This window comes from Monodelphis domestica, chromosome 1 (genome assembly GCF_027887165.1).
Source record: "Monodelphis domestica isolate mMonDom1 chromosome 1, mMonDom1.pri, whole genome shotgun sequence".
Taxonomy (NCBI): Eukaryota; Metazoa; Chordata; class Mammalia; order Didelphimorphia; family Didelphidae; genus Monodelphis; species Monodelphis domestica.
Genome location: NC_077227.1, coordinates 434,657,056 through 434,679,388, shown reverse-complemented (window position 1 = coordinate 434,679,388; position 22,333 = coordinate 434,657,056). Strand labels below are relative to the sequence as shown.

Below are 22,333 nucleotides of genomic sequence, written 5' to 3'. Positions count from 1 at the left end.
AATTGGGTATATATTTTGAGGTTTGGGTTTTATAAGATTATTCACTTACAAAAACGAATATGGAAATGTTTTGCATGATAATACATGTATAACCCAGATTGAATTGCTTGCCAGCTCTGGGAGAGAGAAAGAAGAAAGGAAGGAAACAATTTGGATCATAAAACTTTGAAAAATTGATCTAGAAATGTGTTATTATGTGTAATTGGTAAAAAAAAAATAGATAAAATCAGCTTCCTGATTTGATCAAAAAACATATATTCTTTTGAGCATGGCTCACATTAGAATTTGTTTTGGCTTTACTAGATATGTTTATAAAAGGGTTTGGTTTTTCTTGCTTTCTCAAGGTGGAAGAAGGGAAGGTAGAGAGGTAGAGAGGAAGATCTCTGAAAATAAATTTTAATTAAATAAAACCATAAATGGATGGTAAAGTTTAGAACAAGATTTGAGTGATTTTAAAATCTATGACAGGGTTTTTTGTTAACAGTGTACATTTATAATTTTAAAAAAGAAAGCAATTCATGTTGAAAACAATTAGCATCAGTAACAAAACAGATTAATAAATCCAAAATTCACTATAGAAAATGTTTTCAAGTTATAAAAATTCTGTAAAATACAAAAAAATACCTTATTATTTTTGTGTGGAACAGCATAAATAGTATTCTCAAAATTTTTTTCTTTTTTCCGAGTCCTGGGCTCAACTTGTACACTGGAATTATCTGAGACATATGTCTCGACATCTTCATCCCAATTATATCCTGACATTTTAAAGTTTGGTAAAGAATACCTTTTTCCCTGGTCATCCTGCCACTCTGCTCTATGGATGGAAACACAGTATTGAAAAAGAGTTAAAAATAAACCAAAAATTACTTCAAATTTCATATTTACATGCTAAAACACAAAATATCCTTTGTAAGTAGTTTATACTACAAGTATCTGAACGTTCATATATATAAGAAAGAAAAATTAATCTTAATATGTTTTCATAAACTACATAAAATTAATCTTATATTTGGCTGCCTCCCACTATCAGCTAGAATCATTAAAGCACAAGAAAACTTAGCCCAAGAAAATCAAGAAGAAAAATGTTGAGGAAAATTTACCTGGACTGATTGGTGAGATTTCTCTAATTTAATTCAAAATAGATCATAATAAAGTGGTTTTGGGTTTTTTTAAGCTATAAATGAGTGGCTCTGGTGCCAAGCACAAAAATTATTTGGTTTTCATTGTAATACTAAGGTCCATCTTAAGGAAAATTCTCTTCTCAGAAAATGTCAATTAATTGACAAATCCTGTTGACTATCCTTCACAATGGTCACAACTATCCCCTTCTCTCCAGTCATACTATTATCAAACTAGTTTAAGAATTCTCTCTCACTTTTCAACTAGAATATTGTGAAAGCTTCCTAACTGGCTTTCCTCTCTCCAGTCTTCCCTCTACTGCCAGGTACTGTGCTAACACTGGGGTTACAACTGATCTCTGAACCATACATGCAGGGTCCTCCAACCAGTATATAAACTTCTTGACATATATCTGAAGCAACTAGCAAAGACCCTTATATATAATTAGTGCATAATAAATGTTGAAGTAAATTGAGCTAACAAAAAAGCTCTACTTTCATCCCATTCATTCAGCTACCCAGTGAAACTCAATATTACAGAAGGACCACTCTTCAATCTGTTGTAATGAAAATTGTAGTCCTAATATTTTTCACCAAAAAAAAAAAAAAACAGCCTATCAAACAATTTCTCTAAGGTGAGCTGTTATAAGGAAAAGAAAAAAAAATATGACACTACCCTTGTTTGAACTCAGTTACAGTTGCATAAGGCTCAATGACGCCACTATCTCCTTCCAGGTATGTTTTATCACTTTCAGAATGTGATCGATGAAAAGGCTGAGGAATAGCAAAAGTTCTTCCGGTTAATGTGGATGCTAGGATGGCTGCAGCAAGGGCAGATCTAGACAAGATATAAATATAAAACAATTAAACATGGACCCAAAAAGGTAGATTCAGAAGGCATACCAACAATGTACCTCAACCAAATAAATGATACATAAATATAAGAGATAGTTATATACTTAAAAATATAATGTAGTCTATGTAATATTCATGCATTATTAATGTTAAAGATCAGTTGAAAATACATAAAATACTTATATGATTAAAAATTCATTAAAATAGTATTGTATGTTTCTGACAAGACATTATTGCATAGTCTAAAATTATTTTTTTAATTTTGGTACAAATTACCCAAATCATCTATTATACATAAGATCCTTTCATTTGGGTCTCCTATATCTCTATGGAATCTTTTTATCTTGAACTATTTAAGTTTTAGGAAGCTTCCAAGTTTTATAGCTGTTACTAAATAATGAAAAGAAGAGAAACTTTTGGCAAGATCAAGTACAATCAGTCCTAATTGTCCTATGATAATCCTACTCCATAATCTAATACCTTAAAAAGAAATCCCCCCCAAAAAAGATAAACTTAAAACACCAAAAGAAAATCTTGAAGAAAGGGAACAAAAAAAGAAACTTTTTCTTTTCAAAACAGGAAACTTGGGTGCAGTTTTTTAAATTATGGAATAAAAGAAATCTAAAACAGCATAAGAAGAAAAAAAATAATGAATTAACATTACTGATGCCCCAAGAAATGAAGCTAGACAAAAAGCAGAATAAAAGAAATAAAGATCTAGCAGCAGTAAAGGAAAAATCAACATTTTTTAAGGGAACAAGATTAAATAATAATAAAATTCAATAACATTGTCAAATTTTATTAATCATACTTCCACAACATATCTCACATCTGTTCCCTTCCCTTCACTGATATCACAATCATCCTAGTTCAGATCATATTCTCCTGTGGGCTAGACTACTACCATCACCTCATCTACCTGAGTATAGCATTGTCAGATCAATCAATCAATCCTTTCTTGAGGAAGGAAGTTTTTCATCTCCTTGTTTCAACAATTGACTTACATTAGCTACATCAGATGAAAATTTTTTAGAATTAAGTAGCTTGCAATTACATAGTACTTTATATAAAGTATCTCATTTGAAGCTCATAACAATCTTTTAAGATAGGAACTAGTATTATTCCCATTTTACAGATGAGAAAACTGTGAATTAGAAAGTATAAGTAACTAGCCTAGGAACTCCCAGCTTGTACATATCTGAAACAAAACCTGAACCAAGATGTTCCTGACTTGAAGTCCAAAGTTATCTAAACTATACCAGGCTAACCATATAATGTGTGCTAATACCCTTTCCTTCATCCCCTTCCTATTTTTCAGCAACAATAACCTGTTTAAATAAGTTAGTTTGGAGTAATTTTAATTGTACTTTAATGCCTTTCCCCCTCATTTTTATTCTCTCTTTGATCTTTTTGGGGTGTATGGGATGCTCAGGGAGGGGTAGTATCTCTGGTATGGAGGGCTTGTCGTGCCCTCTTAGGGCAGCTCTCCAGCCTCTGACCCTCACCTGACACCCAGCTCTCACTTGTGGCTCCCAGTAGCTGCTAGCATGCGGCAGAGGCCACACCCTGGGCAACGGCTTCGACAGGTCAGCTAAACCTTGTGAGGGTAGCCATTGGGTCATCGACCCCTGGTGAACCAGGTCTTTGCTCACCCAGCATGTGAAGACTGCTTCAGCGGAATAGGCAGAAGAAACCAATAAGAAGGTTCAACGGCTGAGAGGGCGACGCAGCAAAGCACTGTGGAGTGCTTAGGGCGTGTTGGAGCACAAAAGACAACATGGCCATCCAATGCAGCTGAGGAAGTCTCCAGTGGTAATGATTTTTCGTGCCATTGGACCCAGGCTTCCAAAGTTGTGACAGTGGGACTGTCTCTGTGCATCAACTTTTCCACTTAAATCTCATTCATGCACAAGTGTCTTTGTGCACTCATCTATACACCATAGATGAAAGCGCACAAAGACAATTGTCATCCTCGGTTACCGAGAGATTACTATCAATTGATCTTTTATTTTTATTTTTGTTCTAGCAAGTCATCGAATCTGACTACAAAAAACAATTGATTCAATACAGAGCCCCAACTCATTTACTATAGGTTAAAATAGAATCAACTTCTTTTTTTGTGACATTATTCATCATTCAACATGTCTAGCATTTTCTGATTCTTTTCTCAATGATAGCATCCACGATGTGTGAAGTTTTTGTCTAATATACAAGTCTTTGGCCTTTCTCAAATCTCAGTTAAGAACTTAAATGTTCACTGCCTTGAATTAAATGAGATATGGTCCCTGTAATCATGGAATTCATAATCTAGAAGGATACAACAGACACAAATAACTATAACACAAAATGTAACAGGCTTGAGAGACACAAAATGCTGTGTAAGGTTCAAGAAAGAATGGATTTACTTCTGATTTGGAGGTAAGGGGAAGGATCAGAAAAGCCTTCATGAAAAAGATAGCATTCAAGTAAGGTCTTGGAGGATGGTTAGAAATCCAACAGATAGCTATAGAAGAAAAAAAATTTCAGGCACTGGAACAGAAAAAGGCACAACAGTAGAAAAAGTTGGGATATACACAGGAGATTATAAATAGCCCTGCTTGACAGAAGTGAAGAGTATAAGGAAATAAAACTGAAACGATAGGTATGCCAGGCTGTAGAGAGCCCTGAATCCCATGTAAGTAGTTGGAACTTTATAAATATAAAGCCAACAAATTTAGTTTACCAAGTAGATTTACCTAAGCACTGACCAGTCAATATGAATATTTTAGTTCATTTGGCAGTTATAATTCTCAACATAGATTAATAAATTGGCATTCTCATTTTTCAATAACCTCTTCAATTTGGCATGCACTGATTAGACATTTTCTATGTGAAAAGTACTAAGAATGAAAACACAGTATTTGTTTTAAAGGAACTAATAATCTTCTAGGGAGAAAGAAATATTTATCAATAAGTCAAAATTATGATTTCTTTAGTATCAACACTCCCAAAGGTCTCAATTTATAGAGTTGCTCGAAGAAGCAATTAGGAGACTTTAAATGACTTATCCATGGTCACATTATCACTTAGTTTCAAAGTCAGGATTCAAAATGAATTCTTCCTAACTCTAAGCTTAGAACACTGTATCCCACACTATGCTAATCCTTAGTAAAAATTAGACATATGCATACAAAACACTGGTTTTTAAAAAAAGTATACAAGCTAATATACATAGAAGTCCATAGAAGAGGTCGGAGAGAAATGACATTTTAGTAGGGAAGAGATGAAAACTTCATGAAAGAAGTGGCACATGAGCTAAGCTTTGAAGGAAAGAGAAAATTGCAACAAACAGAAATAAGGAGGGAGGATATTCTAGATTGACACAATAGGAGGTATACATGTAGGGAATGGAACATAAAATTTGGGGATGGCTAGTAATCTAGTTTGGTCAAAACAAAGACTGTGTGATATGGAGTTTATGTGAAATTAGGCAGGAAATAGGTGGAGTGAAGTTGCAGACCACCTCAAAGATCTTTTGAAATTTGATGTAAATCCATAATCCAAACACTCTTCCAGAAACCGAAAAAAAAAAATCAAGTTTCTGAACCCTAACATTCATTTATTTATATGCCAGGCACTGTTTAATGCTTAAGAACAGACGCAGGCCCCCAATGTAACTCTAGCAATGATAAGCATATTTTGAGATTAAGTATAACTAGATGGTCCAACAGCATGAACATGCTCCCTCTCTCTTTATCACCATCCTAACTATAATAATAAAAAAGTTGCTATTGCAGAAGATCTAGGAAGAAAGTTTACTATAATAAGGCCTTGGTGTATTTCCTAAATATAACAGAATGTAATCAGAAAAAATTCTGTAATAACTCCAAACTATGTTCTTTGTCTCCCATTCCCTTATTCCCCTTTACTTTAACCTAACTCTTACAACATTCCACTCTAACTTCACCTAATCCCTTCCATTGTGCTCTCTAGTATGCCAGCTCCATAGGTAACAAACTCACTTACATATTAAATCATTTCCTTTGTTACTTGTTTCATATTCTTATATTTACTGAAACCTGGTTTTCATGATCCCCTCTGGGATTTTCATGGTAAAGATACTAGAGTGGTTTGCCATTTCCTGCTCCAGATGACTGATGAGGAACTAAGTCAAATGAAATTACTTGTCTAGGGTCACAGCTAATGTTTGAAGTAGGAAATGAATTTAAGACAAGTCTTCCAGGGTGTAGCTGGGTGGCTTAGTGGATTGAGAGCCAGGCCTAGAGATGGGAGGTCCTAGGTTCAAATCTGGCTTCAGACACTTCCCAGTTGTGTGACCCTTGGGCAAGTGACTTGACCCCCCCATTGCCTAGCCCTTACCACTCTTTCTGCCTTGGAACCAATACACAGTATTGACTCTAAGAGGGATGGTATGGGTTTAAAAAAAAAGAAAAGAAAAAAAGATGAGTCTTCCAGAATCCAAGTCCAGTGCTCTGTATCCAGATGGATATATCTGCTACCCAACTATTTACAACTTGTCTTCTCCATCAGATTACAAACTGCTTGAGCAGAAATTATTTTTTCATTTCTTTGTATTTTTAGTGCTTAGAACAGTATGTGGCACATAGTAAGTACTTAATTGTTTTTAAATGGGACTAGTTAACACTAAGCACAACAGTTAAAACAAAATTTAAACTTACCTGGGTCTTTCAGGAGAAGGATCTGGACTTCGAGGTGGAGGTGTTCGAGGGACTGCTGGTCTAGGTGCTATGGTAGCTGCAGGGATAAGGCCATGAACTATATGTTTCTAGACAAAGAAAAAAAAACACAAAAACACAAAAAAACAAGCAGTCAGTGTCTTTGAAGAAGATAATTTCTTAAGTCATAAAAGTTAGAAAAATAAACTCATTCAGTAAAGAAGCTAAATTAACATTTGATTTGCCATTCATTCAGAAAGTCAAGAATTTTTTTAAATACACACAATTATCCATATGTAAATCAGCTATCACAAATGTTTATCAACAGATTGACTTTCCTTATCACCCAACACATTTTTTTAGTCATCTTTGTCAGATATTAAATAGTGTGTGCTCAGGGGAATGTATATGAATATTAAGCTAAAGTTAGAGAGGGAGGGGGCAACTGGGTAGCTCAGTGGATTGAGAGCCAGGCCTAGAGACTGGGCAAGTCACTTAACACCCCATTGCCTAGCCTTTACCACTCTTCTGCCTTGGAACCAATACATGTTCCAAGACAAAAAAGAAGGGTTTTTTAAAAATAATAAAGTCTGAGAGGGAGTGAAGATGAGAGTCAGGTAGCAGTAACTGTTTTTTGCTGGAGAGTCAAAGTAAGCTCTAAATGTTTGAATTAAGAGGATAAGAGAAAGGAAGGAGAAAGATAAGAAGGGAAAGGAAAATGGAGAAAAAAGAGGGAGTAAGGAAGACAGAGGAAGAGGGAAGGGGGAGTGAGAAGGGAAAAGAGATGAGGGAGGGAGGATGAGGGATAAGGAAAGAGTAAGAAAAGGAAGATAAAAAGAGAGAAAAGGGAGAATAAGAAAGGAAAGGAAAAGGAAAATAAAGGAGAAAGGGAGGGAGGGACAGATAAGGGAAAGTCAGAAAGGGAGAATAAGAAGAGTTGAGAGAGGAAAAAAGGGGAGCGGGAATAGGGAAATAAGAAGTTCAGAGAGGAGGATAAGAAGGGAGAGGAGAAAGATAAAGATAAGGGAGGACAAGAAGGAAGGGTTGTGGGAAAGGATGAGGCGAGAGAAAAGGAAGGGAAAGGAAAAGGAACATAAAAAGATAAGAGGATAAGAGATAGAGTAGGATGCAAAGTGTGAGAGAAAGAGAGAACAAGAATGGGGAGGGGAAAGGAAGAAAAGAGAAAGAGAACGTTGAAGAGGAGGATAAAAAGAGAGGAGGGGAGGATAAGAAGAAATGGAAGAAGAAAAAAAGGAGAGGGTAAGATGGGAAAGGATGAGGGAGAGGAGGGGAGGAGAGGAGAAAAAGGAGGGAAGAGAGGGAACACAAAAGGAAGAGGGAGGAGAGGATGAGGAGGGAGGGTAGGATAAGGAGGAGGCACGAGAAGATAAGGTAGGGAAGGATAAGGAGGAAGAGGAGGAGAGAAGAGAGAATAAGGAGGAGAGAGGGGTTGATAAAGTGGATGAGGCGAAGAATTGATAAGGGCTGGAAGAAGCGGAGGGAGTGGGGAGGGGTGGCCGAAGTCCCGGGCTCCCGTCACTCCCAAGGGGCCTCTACTTCCTGATTCCCAGGGGCCCAACAGAAGAAATTCTACTTACAAACTGGCTCCTGCTGTCTCTCCGAAGCCCAAGAGGCATTTTCGTGGCTGGGGGAGGAGGAGGGCTGGGCTGGAGTTGTAAACAATCACTTTCTCCCCCGAAGCCACATTTTTACGCCCAGCCCAAAGGCCTTAACTTGAAGCTACAAAGTACTAAGTGGAGCTAAAGACGCTTCCACTTCGCTACCGAGCCCGCACCAAGGTCTCTCGGCATTGGCTCCAGCTTTCCAGCCGACCAATCTGCGGCGCGCTCACTGCTACGCTGGCTGGTCCTTGGCAACGGAGGAACTCGTTCAAAAGCGCCCAGCGCCCCGCTCAGGCCACACAGATCCAAGCTGCTCGGCTTTCGGTTGGCGGGTGCTGACGTCTGTCTTGCTCGTACTGGGTGTTCTAGCGGGATAAAAAGGAAGAGACTGGGGACTCAATGCGCGGTGGCCTGCTGGGACAGTTGGGCTTTGGCAATTCGTACCGAACGGGTCGGAAAAAAAAGAACAGGACAACGCTGGAGAGGAGAACCTCACCCCGAGCAACTTATTTAGACATTGTCACCAAGGTAAGGGTCCAGGCAAGCCACTGGTTCCACTTCCCACCCTCCGGATCTAGGAAAAGAGGTAACTGAGGGGACCCAAATGGTAGGAACTTGACCCAGAGCCTTCAGATCCCGAAGCTGGGTTTTTTAAGGTTTGGACTCAAAAAAAAAAAAAAACAACTGCATACGTGGACATTTCTTGTGAAAAAGATGTGGAGGAGATTAATTACAGCCACTGCCCCTACTCATCCTAATTCTCTTTTGGGATTCTGTGAAAGGCAAGTTGCCTAGAACAGAGAGAGGGGAGAGAGGGTCTTGGGATCATCACCAGGTAGGCGATGCTTTAAGATGAATCAAGAAGTTATTGTTCCCTTATTTCAATCGTGCCCCACTCTCAGTGACCCCATTTGATGTTTTCTTGGCAAAGATACTGGAATGGTTTGCCATTTCCTTCTCCAGCTCATTTTATAGATGAAGAAACTGAGGAGTTGCCCAGGTTCACACAGCTAGTAGCTGAGGCCAGATTTGATCTCAGTAAGATGTCACTGTGCTACCCAGCTGGGAATAGTCAGGAAGATCTAAGTTTAAATCCAGACTCACATTCATACTAGCTCAAGTGACCTGAGCAAGACATTGACTCCTGTGTGCCTCAGTTTCCTCATCTGTAGAATCAGGAGAGTTGATAGTACCTGACATCCAGGGTGGTTGTGAGGATAAAATGAGTAAAGCACTTTGTAAAAGCTATTGTGATTATTGGAGTTGTAATTTTTTATAGAGAGCTGGAAAGAGCCTTAGATGTCATATATTACAATCCCTCCTTTTACAGGTGAGGAACATGAAAATCAGAGAAGGCTTGCTTGAAGTTACTTAGTTAATTGTGGCATAACCTGATCTTGATCAAAGTTCCCATGACTATCAGAGCTCTGAGTTCTTGATGTTTTGCCATGCTGCATTTGGCCCCATTATACCATATCTAAATTACTATATTATTGCTGAGTGCCATATTTTAGAGTCTAGAGTCAGATGCAAGAAACAGGAGGATTGGTAAAATGGAGATTTTTAGATAGGAGTGGAGAAATAAGCATTTATTAAAAGGCCTATTTGGGCCTGGTATTGTGTCAGGATCTGGGAACAAAGATAAAAATGAAATAAATAGTCCCTGTCCTCAAGAAATACATTCTATTAGAGAGAGTACTTCTATATTGGAATGAGCTCCCTGAGGGCCCTCACAGTAGTGCCTCTTTCTAAAGTCCCTCCAGCATTGACTATACCCATGTTTTGTCATCTTTGCCAAATTGCTGGGTGTGAGAAGAAACCTTAATTATTTTGATTTGCATTTCTCTTATTGATCAGAGGCGATCTTTCATATGTCGGATTACAAATAAAGTTCTCTGGGGGGCAGCTGGGTAGCTCAGGATTGAGAACCAGGCCTAGAGACAGGAGGTCCTAGCCTCAGACACTTCACAGCTGTGTGCTGTGGGACTTGGGAAAGTCACTTAAACCCCATTGTCTAGCCCTTACCACTCTTCTGTCTTGGAATCAATACACACACAATAATGTGTGTGTATTGATTCCAAGAAAGAAGGTAAGGGTTTAAAAAATTAAATAAATAAATGAAATTCTCTGGAGACTGTATCTTAATTTTATAATTGTTTGTTAAATAGTTTTGTTTTTTTTTAAGTGGTTCGGGTAAAGAGAGAGAGAAGCACAAAATGCTTGGCTGGCTAGCTGGGAGCTCAAGAGCCTAGGGCAGTGATGGCAAACTTTTTAGAGATAGAGTGCCACATCCCATCCCTCATTACCTCAGACAGGGGAAGGAGGAAGCCCTTCCATTGGGCTGCTGAGCAGGGGGAGCTGGTGAAATGAGGAATGTCCTCAGGTGCATGGAGAGGGAGAGGGGAACAGCTCAGCCCCAAGTCCTTGCCAAAAAAAAAAAAAGACTGCAGGTATGCCTACAGAGATGGCTCTACATGCCCTTTTTGGCACATGTGCCATAGGTTCACTATCATGGGCCTAGGGATGCCCTGCCAGCAAGTATTTTTAGCCACATGCTAAAGGAGCAGCAGAGCAAGCCCAGAACCAGACCCTATACCTTCTATGTCCATGTTTCCAGGGCTAATAGAGGCTGACTTCTTCTCCATTCCATCACTGGTGATGTCTCTTCCCCAAACTTCTCCAAAAAGGATTTGGTAACCAATCTATACAGACAACAAGTAGGTGAGAGCAAAAGCCAATCCCCAGTAAATAAATGGCTAAAGAATATGAATAGTTCTGAAGAATTACAAATTAAATGCCTCATTAAAAAAAGGTTCTAAATTATTAATAAAGGAAAATGTAAATCAAAACAACCCTGAGGATAAGTTGACTAAGGATAGAATGTGGGAATAGCCAAGCTAGAGGGATTGTGAAAAGACAGGCACACATGCATTGTTGATGGAGCTGTACTACAGCCATTCTGGAAAGCAGTTTGGAATTAGGCAAATAAAGAGACTAAAATGTTCATACACTTTGACCCAGAAATTCCACTATTAGAGGTAACCCCAGAAGGTAAATGACAAAAAAAAAAGGCATTATATGCACTGTAACATTTATAGCAGTACATTTTGTGGTAACTAAGAACTGGAAACAAAATACATGGCCATTTGGGAAATAGCTGAACAAATTGTGGTTCATGAGAGTAATAGAATATTACTGAATTGCAAGAAATGATCAGTAGAGGGAAGTATGGAAAAAAACTTACATGAACTAATACAAAGTGAAGTGGGTAGAACCAATCAATCAATAAACACTTATTTAAGTGCCTTCTTTGTGCCAGGTACTATGCAAAATGCTGAGGATTTAAAAAAAGAAAAGAAAAAAAGCAGCAGCAAAAAACAACCCCTGCCCTCAAGGAGTTCACACTTTAATGGGGGAGACAAGCAAATATGTGCAAACAAGCTATATACGAGATGAATAAGAAGTAAAATTAACAGAGGGGTTAGGAAAGGCTTCCTGTACAAGTTGGGATTTTAGTTGGAATTAAGAGGAAGCCAAGAAGGTCAAGTAGTTAGAATGAAAGAGGGAGAGTATTTCAGACATGAGGCACAGTCAGAGAAAATACCCTGAGCTTAGAGTTCAAGAGTTCTATTTGTGAATCAACCAGACCAGTGTCACTGGTTTAAAGAATATGTGGTATCAAAAAATAATAAATGAAAATTTAAAAACAAATTATAATCTTTTTAATGTGAACATTTTTACACCTTACTTTTTTCAATTACATGTAAAAACAGTTTTTAACATTCATTTAAAAAATTTTTTTGAGTTGCAAATTCTCTTCTACCTCCTCATTGAGAAGGCACACAGTTTGATATAGGTTATATACATGTACAATCACGAAAAACATTTCCATATTAGCATGGCTGCAAAAGAAAACAGACCAAAAACAATAAAATTTTTTTTTTAAAATATATTTTATTTGATCATTTCCAAGCATTATTCGTTAAAGACATAGATCATTTTCTTTTCCTCCCCCCCACCCCCCATAGCCGACGCGTAAGTCCACTGGGCATTAGATGTTTTCTTGATTTGAACCCATTGCTTTGTTGATAGTATTTGCATTAGAGTGTTCATTTAAAGTCTATCCTCTGTCATGTCCCCTCAACCTCTGTATTCAGGCAGTTGCTTTTTCTCGGTGTTTCCACTCCCATAGTTTATCCTTTGCTTATGAATGGTGTTTTTTTTCTCCTGGATCCCTGAAAGTTGTTCAGGGACATTACACCGCCACTAATGGAGAAGTCCATTACGTTCGATGATACCACAGTGTATTAGTCTCTGTGTACAATGTTCTCCTGGTTCTGCTCCTCTCGCTCTGCATCACTTCCTGGAGGTTGTTCCAGTCTCCATGGAACTTCTCCACTTTATTATTCCTTTGAGCACAATAGTATTCCATCACCAACATATACCACAGTTTGTTCAGCCATTCCCCAATTGATGGGCATCCCCTCGTTTTCCAGTTTTGGGCCACCACAAAGAGCGCAGCTATGAATATTTTTGTACAAGTCTTTGTGTCCATTATCTCTTTGGGGTACAGACCCAGCAGTGCTATGGCTGGGTCAAAGGGTAGATATTCTTTTGTCGCCCTTTGGGCATAGTTCCAAATTGCCCTCCAGAATGGTTGGATCAGTTCACAACTCCACCAGCAATGAATTAATGTCCCTACTTTGCCACATCCCCTCCAGCATTCATTACTTTCCTTTGCTGTTATGTTAGCCAATCTGCTAGGTGTGAGGTGATACCTCAGAGTTGTTTTGATTTGCATCTCTCTGATTATAAGAGATGTAGAACACTTCTTCATGTGCTTGTTAATAGTTTTGATTTCTTTATCTGAGAACTGCCTATCCATTTCCCTTGCCCATTTATCAATTGGAGAATGGCTTGATTTTTTGTACAATTGATTTAGCTCATTATAAATATGAGTAATTAAACCTTTGTCAGAGGTTTCTATGAAGATTTTTTCCCAATTTGTTGTTTCCCTTCTGATTTTAGTTATATTGGTTTTGTTTGTACAAAAGCTTTTTAGTTTGATGTAGTCAAAATTATTTATTTTACATTTTGTGATTCTTTCTATATCTTGCTTGGTTTTAAAGCCTTTCCCCTCCCAAAGGTCTGACATGTATACTATTCTGTGTTTACCCAATTTACTTATGGTTTCCTTCTTTATGTTTAAGTCACTCACCCATTTTGAATTTATCTTGGTGTAGGGTGTGAGGTGTTGATCTATTCCTAGTCTCTCCCACACTGTCTTCCAATTTTCCCAGCAGTTTTTATCGAATAGTGGATTTTTGTCCCAAAAGCTGGGATCTTTGGGTTTATCGTATACTGTCTTGCTGAGGTCGTTTTCCCCCAGTCTATTCCACTGATCTTCCTTTCTGTTTCTTAGCCAGTACCAAATTGTTTTGATGACTGCTGCTTTGTAATATAGTTTTAGGTCAGGGACTGCAAGGCCCCCATCATATGTGTTTTTTTTCATTAATTCCCTGGATATCCTTGATCTTTTGTTCTTCCAAATGAACTTTGTTATGGTTTTTTCTAAATCAGTGAAGAAGTATTTTGGTAGTTCAATGGGTATGGCACTAAATAGATAAATAAGTTTGGGTAGGATGGTCATTTTTATTATATTGGCTCGTCCTATCCATGAGCAGTTAATGTTTTTCCAATTGTTCAAGTCTAGTTTTAGTTGTGTGGCGAGTGTTTTGTAGTTGTGTTCATATAGTTCCTGTGTTTGTCTTGGGAGATAGATTCCTAGGTATTTTATTTTGTCTAAGGTGATTTTGAATGGGATTTCTCTTTCTAGTTCTTGCTGCTGAGCTGTGTTGGAGATATATAGAAAAGCTGATGATTTATGTGGGTTTATTTTGTATCCTGCAACTTTGCTAAAGTTGTTGATTATTTCAATTAGCTTTTTGGTTGAGTCTCTAGGATTCTTTAAGTAGACCATCATGTCATCCGCAAAGAGTGATAACTTGGTCTCCTCCTTGCCTATTCTGATGCCTTCAATTTCTTTATCTTCTCTAATTGCTACTGCTAGTGTTTCTAGTACAATGTCAAATAGTAGAGGTGATAATGGGCATCCTTGTTTCACTCCTGATCTTATTGGGAATGCATCTAGTTTATCCCCATTGCAGATGATATTAGCTGTTGGTTTTAGATATATACTGTTTATTATTTTTAGGAATGACCCTTCTATTCCTATGCTTTCTAGTGTTTTTAATAGGAATGGGTGTTGTATTTTATCAAAGGCTTTTTCTGCATCTATTGAGATAATCATGTGGTTCTTGCTAGTTTGCTTGTTGATGTGGTCAATTATGTGGATGGTTTTCCTAATGTTGAACCAGCCCTGCATCCCTGGTATGAATCCTACTTGATCATGGTGAATGATCCTTCTGATCACTTGCTGGAGTCTTTTTGCTAGTATCCTATTTAAAATTTTTGCATCTATATTCATTAGGGAGATTGGTCTATAGTTTTCTTTCTCTGTTTTTGACCTGCCTGGTTTTGGAATCAGTACCATGTTTGTGTCGTAAAAGGAGTTTGGTAGAACTCCCTCTTTGCTTATTATGTCAAATAGTTTGTATAGTATTGGGGTTAACTGTTCTCTGAATGTTTGATAGAATTCACAGGTGAATCCATCAGGCCCTGGGGATTTTTTCTTAGGAAGTTCTTTGATGGCTTGATGGATTTCAATTTCTGATATGGGATTATTTAAGAATTCTATTTCCTCTTCTGTTAGTCTAGGCAGTTTGTATTTTTGTATATATTCATCCATTTCTCCTAAATTGGTGTATTTATTGCCATATAATTGGGCAAAGTAATTTCTAATGATTGCCTTAATTTCCTCCTCATTGGAGGTGCTGTCCCCCTTTTCATCTTTAATGCTGTGAATTTGCTTTTCTTCCTTCCTTTTTTTAATTAGATTGACCAGTACTTTGTCTATTTTGTTTGTTTTTTCAAAGTACCAGCTTCTTGTCTTATTTATTAAATCAATAGTTCTATCACTTTCGATTTTATTAATTTCTCCCTTAATTTTTAGGATTTCTAATTTGGTTTTCTGCTGGGGGTTTTTAATTTGATCGCTTTCGAGTTTTTTCAATTGCATTTCCAATTGATTGATCTCTGCTCTCCCTTGTTTGTTAATATGAGCTTTCAGGGATATGAATTTGCCTCTGATTACCGCTTTGGCTGCATCCCAAAAGGTTTGAAAGGATGTTTCGCCATTGTCATTTTCCTTGATGAAATTATTAATTGTTTCTATGATTTCTTCTTTAGCTAAACGGTTTTGGAGTATCATATTGTTTAATTTCCAATTGGTTTTAGATTTGGTTTTCCATGTACCATTACTAATCATTATTTTTATTGCCTTGTGATCTGAGAAGGCTGCATTCATTATTTCTGCTTTTTTGCATTTGTGTGCTATGTTTCTGTGACCTAATGTATGGTCAATTTTTGTGAATGTGCCATGTGGTGCTGAGAAGAAGGTGTATTCCTTTTTATCCCTATTTATTTTTCTCCATATGTCTATTAATTCTAATTTTTCTAAGATTTCATTCACTTCTTTTACCTCTTTCTTATTTATTTTTTGATTTGATTTATCTAAATTTGATAATGGTTGGTTTAAGTCTCCCACTAGTATGGTTTTATTGTCTATTTCTTCCTTCAATTCTCCTAGTTTCTCCATTAGAAATTTGGGTGCTATATTATTTGGTGCATACATGTTGATTAATGATATTTCCTCATTGTCTAGAGTCCCTTTTAACAAAATATAATTACCTTCCCTATCCCTTTTGATCAGGTCTATTTTTGCATTGGCTTTATCAGATATCATGATTACCACTCCTGCCTTCTTTCTATCAGTTGAGGCCCAGAAGGTCTTACTCCATCCTTTAATTCTGACCTTGTGGGTGTCAACCCGCCTCATGTGTGTTTCTTGAAGACAACATATGGTAGGGTTTTGGATTCTAATCCATTCTGCTATTCGTCTACGTTTTATGGGTGAGTTCATCCCATTCACGTTCAAAGTTATGATTGTCATTTGTGGACTCCCTGGCATTTTGATTGCCTTCCCTAATTCTAACCTTTTCTTCTTCGGCTCTACCTTTTAGTCCAGTGATTTACTTTGAATCAGTCCCCCTTGTCCCCTCCCTTGATGTTTCCCTTTTTAGTCCCTCCCTTTTTGTTCCCTCCCCCTCCCCCCTCTCTTTCCCTCCCTTTTTGTTCTCCCTCTCCCCCTCCCCCCCTTGGTTTTCCCTTCTCCTTACCCTTGTTGGGTAAGATAGAATTCAAGATCCCAATGGATCTGGATGTTTTTCCCTCTCAGAGTTGATTTCCCTGAGATTGAGGTTTAAGTAAACCCCCCCCCCCTCTCTTCCTCTCCTTCTTATAGGAGTTTTCTTCCCCTCCCCTTCCCCTGTGAATCTTTGTGTGAGAACCATTATTCTATTTGGTCTTTCTTTACCCCCTATTTATACATTACATTTTCCCCACATATTAGTATACATAGGTTGATATAAATGTAGTCCTTATAGAAGAGAATTTGAGTAAAAGAAGATAACATTTTTCCCCTTTCCTTAATATTTACCTTTTCAGGTATTCCTTGCTCTTTGATTTTCGGTATCAAACTTTCCACAGAGCTCTGGTCTTTTCTTTGCAAAAAGTTGGAAGTCTTCTATTTTGTTGAATGCCCATACTTTCCCTTGGAAGTATATAGTCAGTTTTGCTGGGTAGCTGATTCTTGGTTGGAGACCCAGCTCTCTTGCCTTTCTGAAGATCATGTTCCATGCCTTACGATCATTCAGAGTAGAACTTGCAAGGTCTTGGGTGACCCTGATTGGCATTCCTTTATATCTAAATTGTCTTTTTCTGGCTTCCTGTAGGATTTTTTCTTTTGTTTGATAGCTTTGGAATTTGGCAATTACATTCCTGGGAGTTGTCTTTTGGGGGTTTAGTGTAGAAGGTGTTCTGTGAGCTCTGTCAGTGGCTGTATTGCCCCCTTGTTCTAGAATCTCTGGGCAATTTTCTTTGATTATATCTTGTATCACCATGTCCAGTTTGGTGTTTATTTCTGGCTTATCTGGGAGTCCAATTATTCTTAAATTATCCCTTCTCCCCCTATTTTCCAGATCTATCACCTTGTCGGTGAGATATTTTATGTTCTCTTCTAATTTCTTGGTATTTTGGCTTTGCTTTATTGATTCTTGCTCTTTTACACGATCGTTGTCTTCCAGCTGCCTGATTCTGGCCTTTAAAGCCTGGTTTTCTTTTACAGTTTGGTCAAACTGGTTTTGTAGATGCGTGAATTTCTTTTGCATTATTTCCAACTTTTCCTCCCAGAAGGCTTCCATCTTTTTGGTCATTTCTGATTCAAATTCTTCATAGGTTTGTGGAGAGTTTCCATTTCCTTTGGAAGGTTTTGGAGCATTTTCTTTTATATTATCTTCTGTCTGCTCTGTATTTTGTATTTTGGCTCCATAGAATGTGTCCAAAGTCGCCCCTTTCTTCTTATTTTTCTTGGTATTTTGGGGCTTCTGTGGTTCTGTGGAGTTTGTCATCTCTGAATGTGGAGGATTAGTTTTTCTTGTCTCTTTCTGGTGTTCAGAGGCAGTCCTGGGCAGATAGTTCTATGGGCTTTCCCTGGGTTAAACTGAATATGCCTCACTGGAACTGGAATGGAAGGGTCGGACCACGAGGCCACACTCTCCCCCTGGCTCGATTTCCGGAAGTTGCCTTCAGAATCGCTGGCCGTGAGGCTGTTTCGTCGGCCTGCGGGGGGATGGGCTGCCGCTTCCCCAAGCTCCGAGAGCACAGACTTTCACTGAGACTTGGATAGCAGGATCCAGCCCGTGAGGCTGTCTTGCCCGCCCTGAGGGTTGCTGTTGTTTTGACCAGCTCTCTGCAGCGGAAGCCCCAGGCAGTAACTTTCACCGGGACTGTAGAAGGCCCTGAGGGTTGTTGTTTCCGAGGACCCTGCTCTCTGAGCCGGCCGGGCTGCGGCTTCTGGGAGCCTTGGACTCTGCGCTCCTACCCCTGAGGTCCGAGTGATCTCGGGTTCTGGCTTTTAAGGGGAGCCGTACCTTTTGAACCGGGTCCAGGTCCAGGAGGAGGGTTCCCAGGGTCTGTGCTGTTGATCGTTTTGAATTTCGGCGCCTTAGGAGCTTATCGTTTGAGATTGGTCGGGAAGGGTTTTCCGGAGATCTGAGCTTTAGCTTTCTCTAAGCCGCCATCTTAACCGGAAGTCAACAATAAAATTTTTAAAAGTATTCCTGGATCTTCATTCAGACTCTTTCAGTTCTTTCTCTAGAAGTGGATAGCATTTTTCATCATAAGTCCTTCAGCGTTGTCTTGAATAATTATCTTGCTGAGCTAAATCATTCAGTTGTTTATTGTACAGTATTGCTGTACAATTGTTCCAGTTCTACTTTGCATCAATTTATCTAAGTCTTCCAGATTTTTCTGGAAGCATCCTGCTTTCACAATACTATTCCATCACAATCATATACCACAGCTTGTTCAGCCATTCCTCAAATTGATGGACATTCCTTCAGTTTCCAATTCTTTGCCACTACAAAAAGAGTTGCTATAAATGTTTTTGTACATATGGGACTTTTTCTTCCCCCCCCCCAAATTTTATTTTAATCTCTGGAATACAGACCTATGTAGGTGGTGGTATTGAGTCAAATGGTATGCAGAGTCCTTTATGCATAGTTCCAAATTACTCTCTAGAATGGTTGGATCAACTCACAACTCCACCAAAAGGGCATTTTTGTCCCCATTTTCCCACATCCCATCAAACAAAATAACTATCTTGATCCCAGAGAAGATATATGAGAAGGTATTTCCCTCCACTGCATTGCAGAGGTGGTAGGACCATGGGAATGGAATATTTTATATACATACATACATATATATATATATATATATTGTTGTTGTTTTCATCCGTTTTACTATTTTTTTTCTCTCTTTAAGAAACATTCTTTGTGAAAGGATAGAGAATGGGAAAGGAATAATGAAGAAAAATTCAGTTATGTAAAAGCTAACATCAGTAAAAATATATTTCAAGAAAAATTTTAAAGCTTTAAATGTGAAGCCAAGTTCCTATGATTAGATTGCCAAATGAATACAATTTTGTATTTCTTTTAGTAAGCCAACACTATCCCTATATAATCAGAGTATCATTGATGGAGAAGGAAGCCACATTTTCTAGTACAGGCCTTTTACAGGTTCCTTTTGGACATGTTATTGGATCTGAGAAATGGCGAGGTTCTCAGTTAGCCCAAGAAATGCAAGGTTAGTGTGAAAACTTATCTTTTTTCTGCTTAGCATCCTGTTTCTTCCTATGTACTTTAATTTCTGATGATATAAAACTCATTTTTCTTGTCTATCTTAAGGGAAGATTAAGCTTATCTTTGAAGAAGGCCTGGCACCAGTGGATTTTCACCTTTCTAATAGATTCTGTATTCTTTATATTACTGAAGCAGATCTGGTGGCAGGAAATAACTATAAAAAAAGAATTGTTCAACTTAGAAATGTAAGTAGTAAGAAAATGAAAAATTAGAATTGACTTGTTCCTATAATATTAAAAAATTAATATTATGCCTAATGTAATATTTAGAAATTAGTTTGGAAATATGGTTTTTTTAAAAGATTGTTGTGGTCACCATTTATAAAATAATCAACCCTTAAGTCATGAGGATATTAGCTTTTAACAATTTAATTTTTAATATAAATTATTATAATATATTATATATGACATATAATATATATGTATATAAATATAAAATAAATCTAAGAAAGAAATGAGGGAAAGAAGTAAAAAAAATATTTCCTATCCTACCACCCTAATCTTACCATCCCACAAGAGTGTCTTCCACCTGAGCCACCAACCTCCAGAAAAGAAACCCTCTTCCTCTCCAGTCTCATTTTTGATAATTGTCCTCTTTCTTCACATCACTTCCTTTCCCTGTGCTGTTCTACCACATCTCAGGAACCAAAGTCTCTGGAGCTATCCAGCCATGCTAATGGGCTGGCTCAGATGAGCAGAAAATTCATGACCCCTTTACACATTCCTAACTCTATAAGATTTGGCTTTAATATAGCCATGCAAGAAACATGACTCTGATCTGTACTGTATTCTAGAAATAATTATAGATTAAAATATCATCCTTGCTATCATGGTATTTACAGTTGGGGGTTAGAGAAGGGAGGACAATTATCTAAAAGTAATACAAGGGGGCAGCTGGGTAGCTCAGTGGATTGAGAGCCAGGCCTAGAGATGAGAGGTCCTAGGTTCAAATATGGTCATAGACACTTACTAGCTATGTGACCCTGGGCAAGTCACTTAATCCCCATTGCCTAGCCCTTACCAGTCTTCTGACTTGAAACCAATACATAGTATTGATTCTAAGATAAAAGGTAAAAGTTAAAAAAAATATAATAAAAGTAATATAACTTAGAATTTAAGTGTGTAGAGGAAGTATCAACAAAATAATGTGAAAGTTGAGAGGACAAGTGAAATTGAAGGTAGACCAAACATTAGGAGTGAATTCATCCCAAGTATAAAAAAATAATCAAAGCATCAGCAGGACATCTGAGATGGGAAAGTGATTATTTGCATGATATAGTAATAATTTTAGATTCCCTACAATTGCTTAACATTCCAAATACATGTATTATTCATTCCTCCCCAATTCCAATAGGTAATAAGATATTTCTTCGTCTTTTAAAAGTTGTTATAAAAATTTTATTGCATAATAAAGATGTTTTCCTTTATGTCAGTTATTTTTCTTTATTAAAGGCCAGTAATCTTAAAGGAATTATAATAGTTGAAAAAACACAGATGAGTGAACAGTACTTTACAACAGTGCAGAAATTTGTTGTCCTGGAACTTGGAATGACATTGCTTCCAGTGTCCAACCAGATGGAAGCATCTCAGCTTATTATCCAACTGGTAAGCACAGAATCACTGTTGATAAGCATTTCTAAATTTAAAAATAAATTGTTTTTTTTTTATCTAAAAGGTCCCCCTTCATTATAATACCCTCTTTTACTTTGCTCTAGTGAACATCTAAAACCCACTTAATACTCCATGAATTAGCTAGAAAGATTGATTAAGGAAATCCACAGTCAGAATCTCCTTCAATAACCTGAATTTAACGTAGTTTTCAAACCTAAATACAAGTGAATGACCAACCTTAATGTAAAGTTTCCATATTATACTGAAATTTAGCTATAATTTAGCCCTTTATATGCCTAACATTTTTTGACTCTTTAGTCAGTAAAGTAACTATATACTTACAATCCTATATATTATACAACTTTGTAGCATATGAAATCTTTAATCATTAGATGATAGATATAGATATAAATATATAGATATATATGACATTTGTATACATGTGCCTAGTTAATCCAGAATCTACATTTTGGTCCATTAGAAGTTTGTAGTATTTAAATTTTTTTTTCTTTTTACTATAATCTGATTTTCTCAAATAGATTTGAATAGCATATAAATCTTTGATCTCCCTTGTATCAACATCCTCAGGCTTACAGCCTCTAAACTCTACTGTCCTCTTCTGCTACCTGAAGAGCTTAAAATCCTCCTAGTAGGAGAAAACCACCTTAAGGTGACCTTGAGTCACTATCTTAAATAAATGCACCAGCGATATGGTCTACACTGAGAAAATAACTAAATTTGAGAGTCCTCGAATTTTGTTTAAACAGGAAAATGAGTTTTTCACTAGTAACTCATTTACCAGAAGGCCCCAGGGCATCATATTAAAAATAATTAGAGGATTTTGTCACTCAGGTGTAATTCATTTTTATTTTGTCATATAGTAATTTCCAGACATAGGTGTCATTCTGGAGATAGGAGAAATCTCTTATTTGCATTTGAATTCTATCTGAAGCTTTTTTTTGCAAAGAGAGTTCAGATTCACCTTAACTAATGTTAGTATGAGACTAAATTTTACTTGAATGAGTATTGTTTTCTCTAATGTTGATTTTCACAATATAAAAAGTTCTTATTAAA

The 22,333-nt window shown here is 37.3% G+C and overlaps 2 protein-coding genes across 15 annotated transcripts in view; one reads left to right on the top strand and one right to left on the bottom strand.

Moving 5' to 3' along the window:
- CEP89 (centrosomal protein 89) overlaps positions 1-8,468 on the bottom strand; it is a 189,012-nt gene extending 180,544 nt beyond the window's left edge. For 2 of the 3 annotated variants that reach the window (XM_007474766.3, XM_056812204.1), the window contains exons 1-4: positions 8,248-8,468; positions 6,653-6,759; positions 1,795-1,956; positions 625-814 (exon numbers count right to left, since the gene is read on the bottom strand). In XM_007474766.3, coding sequence (XP_007474828.1) covers positions 625-814; positions 1,795-1,956; positions 6,653-6,759; positions 8,248-8,286 — 498 coding nt within the window. In that variant the 5' untranslated portion in view covers positions 8,287-8,468. The remainder of the gene's footprint in view (positions 1-624; positions 815-1,794; positions 1,957-6,652; positions 6,760-8,247) is intronic. The other variant, XM_001367361.5, reaches the window with a different exon arrangement.
- FAAP24 (FA core complex associated protein 24) overlaps positions 1-22,333 on the top strand; it is a 141,837-nt gene that overhangs the window by 116,690 nt on the left and 2,814 nt on the right. For 2 of the 12 annotated variants that reach the window (XM_056812206.1, XM_056812207.1), the window contains exons 4-7: positions 1,031-1,112; positions 19,447-19,593; positions 19,695-19,834; positions 21,101-21,253. In XM_056812206.1, the coding sequence (XP_056668184.1) occupies positions 19,485-19,593; positions 19,695-19,834; positions 21,101-21,253 (402 nt within the window). In that variant the 5' untranslated portion in view covers positions 1,031-1,112; positions 19,447-19,484. Of the gene's footprint in view, positions 1-1,030; positions 1,113-8,513; positions 8,800-10,888; positions 10,993-19,446; positions 19,594-19,694; positions 19,835-21,081; positions 21,254-22,333 lie in introns of those variants that run through there. The other 10 variants (XM_007474769.3, XM_056812211.1, XM_056812210.1 and 7 more) reach the window with 10 other exon arrangements.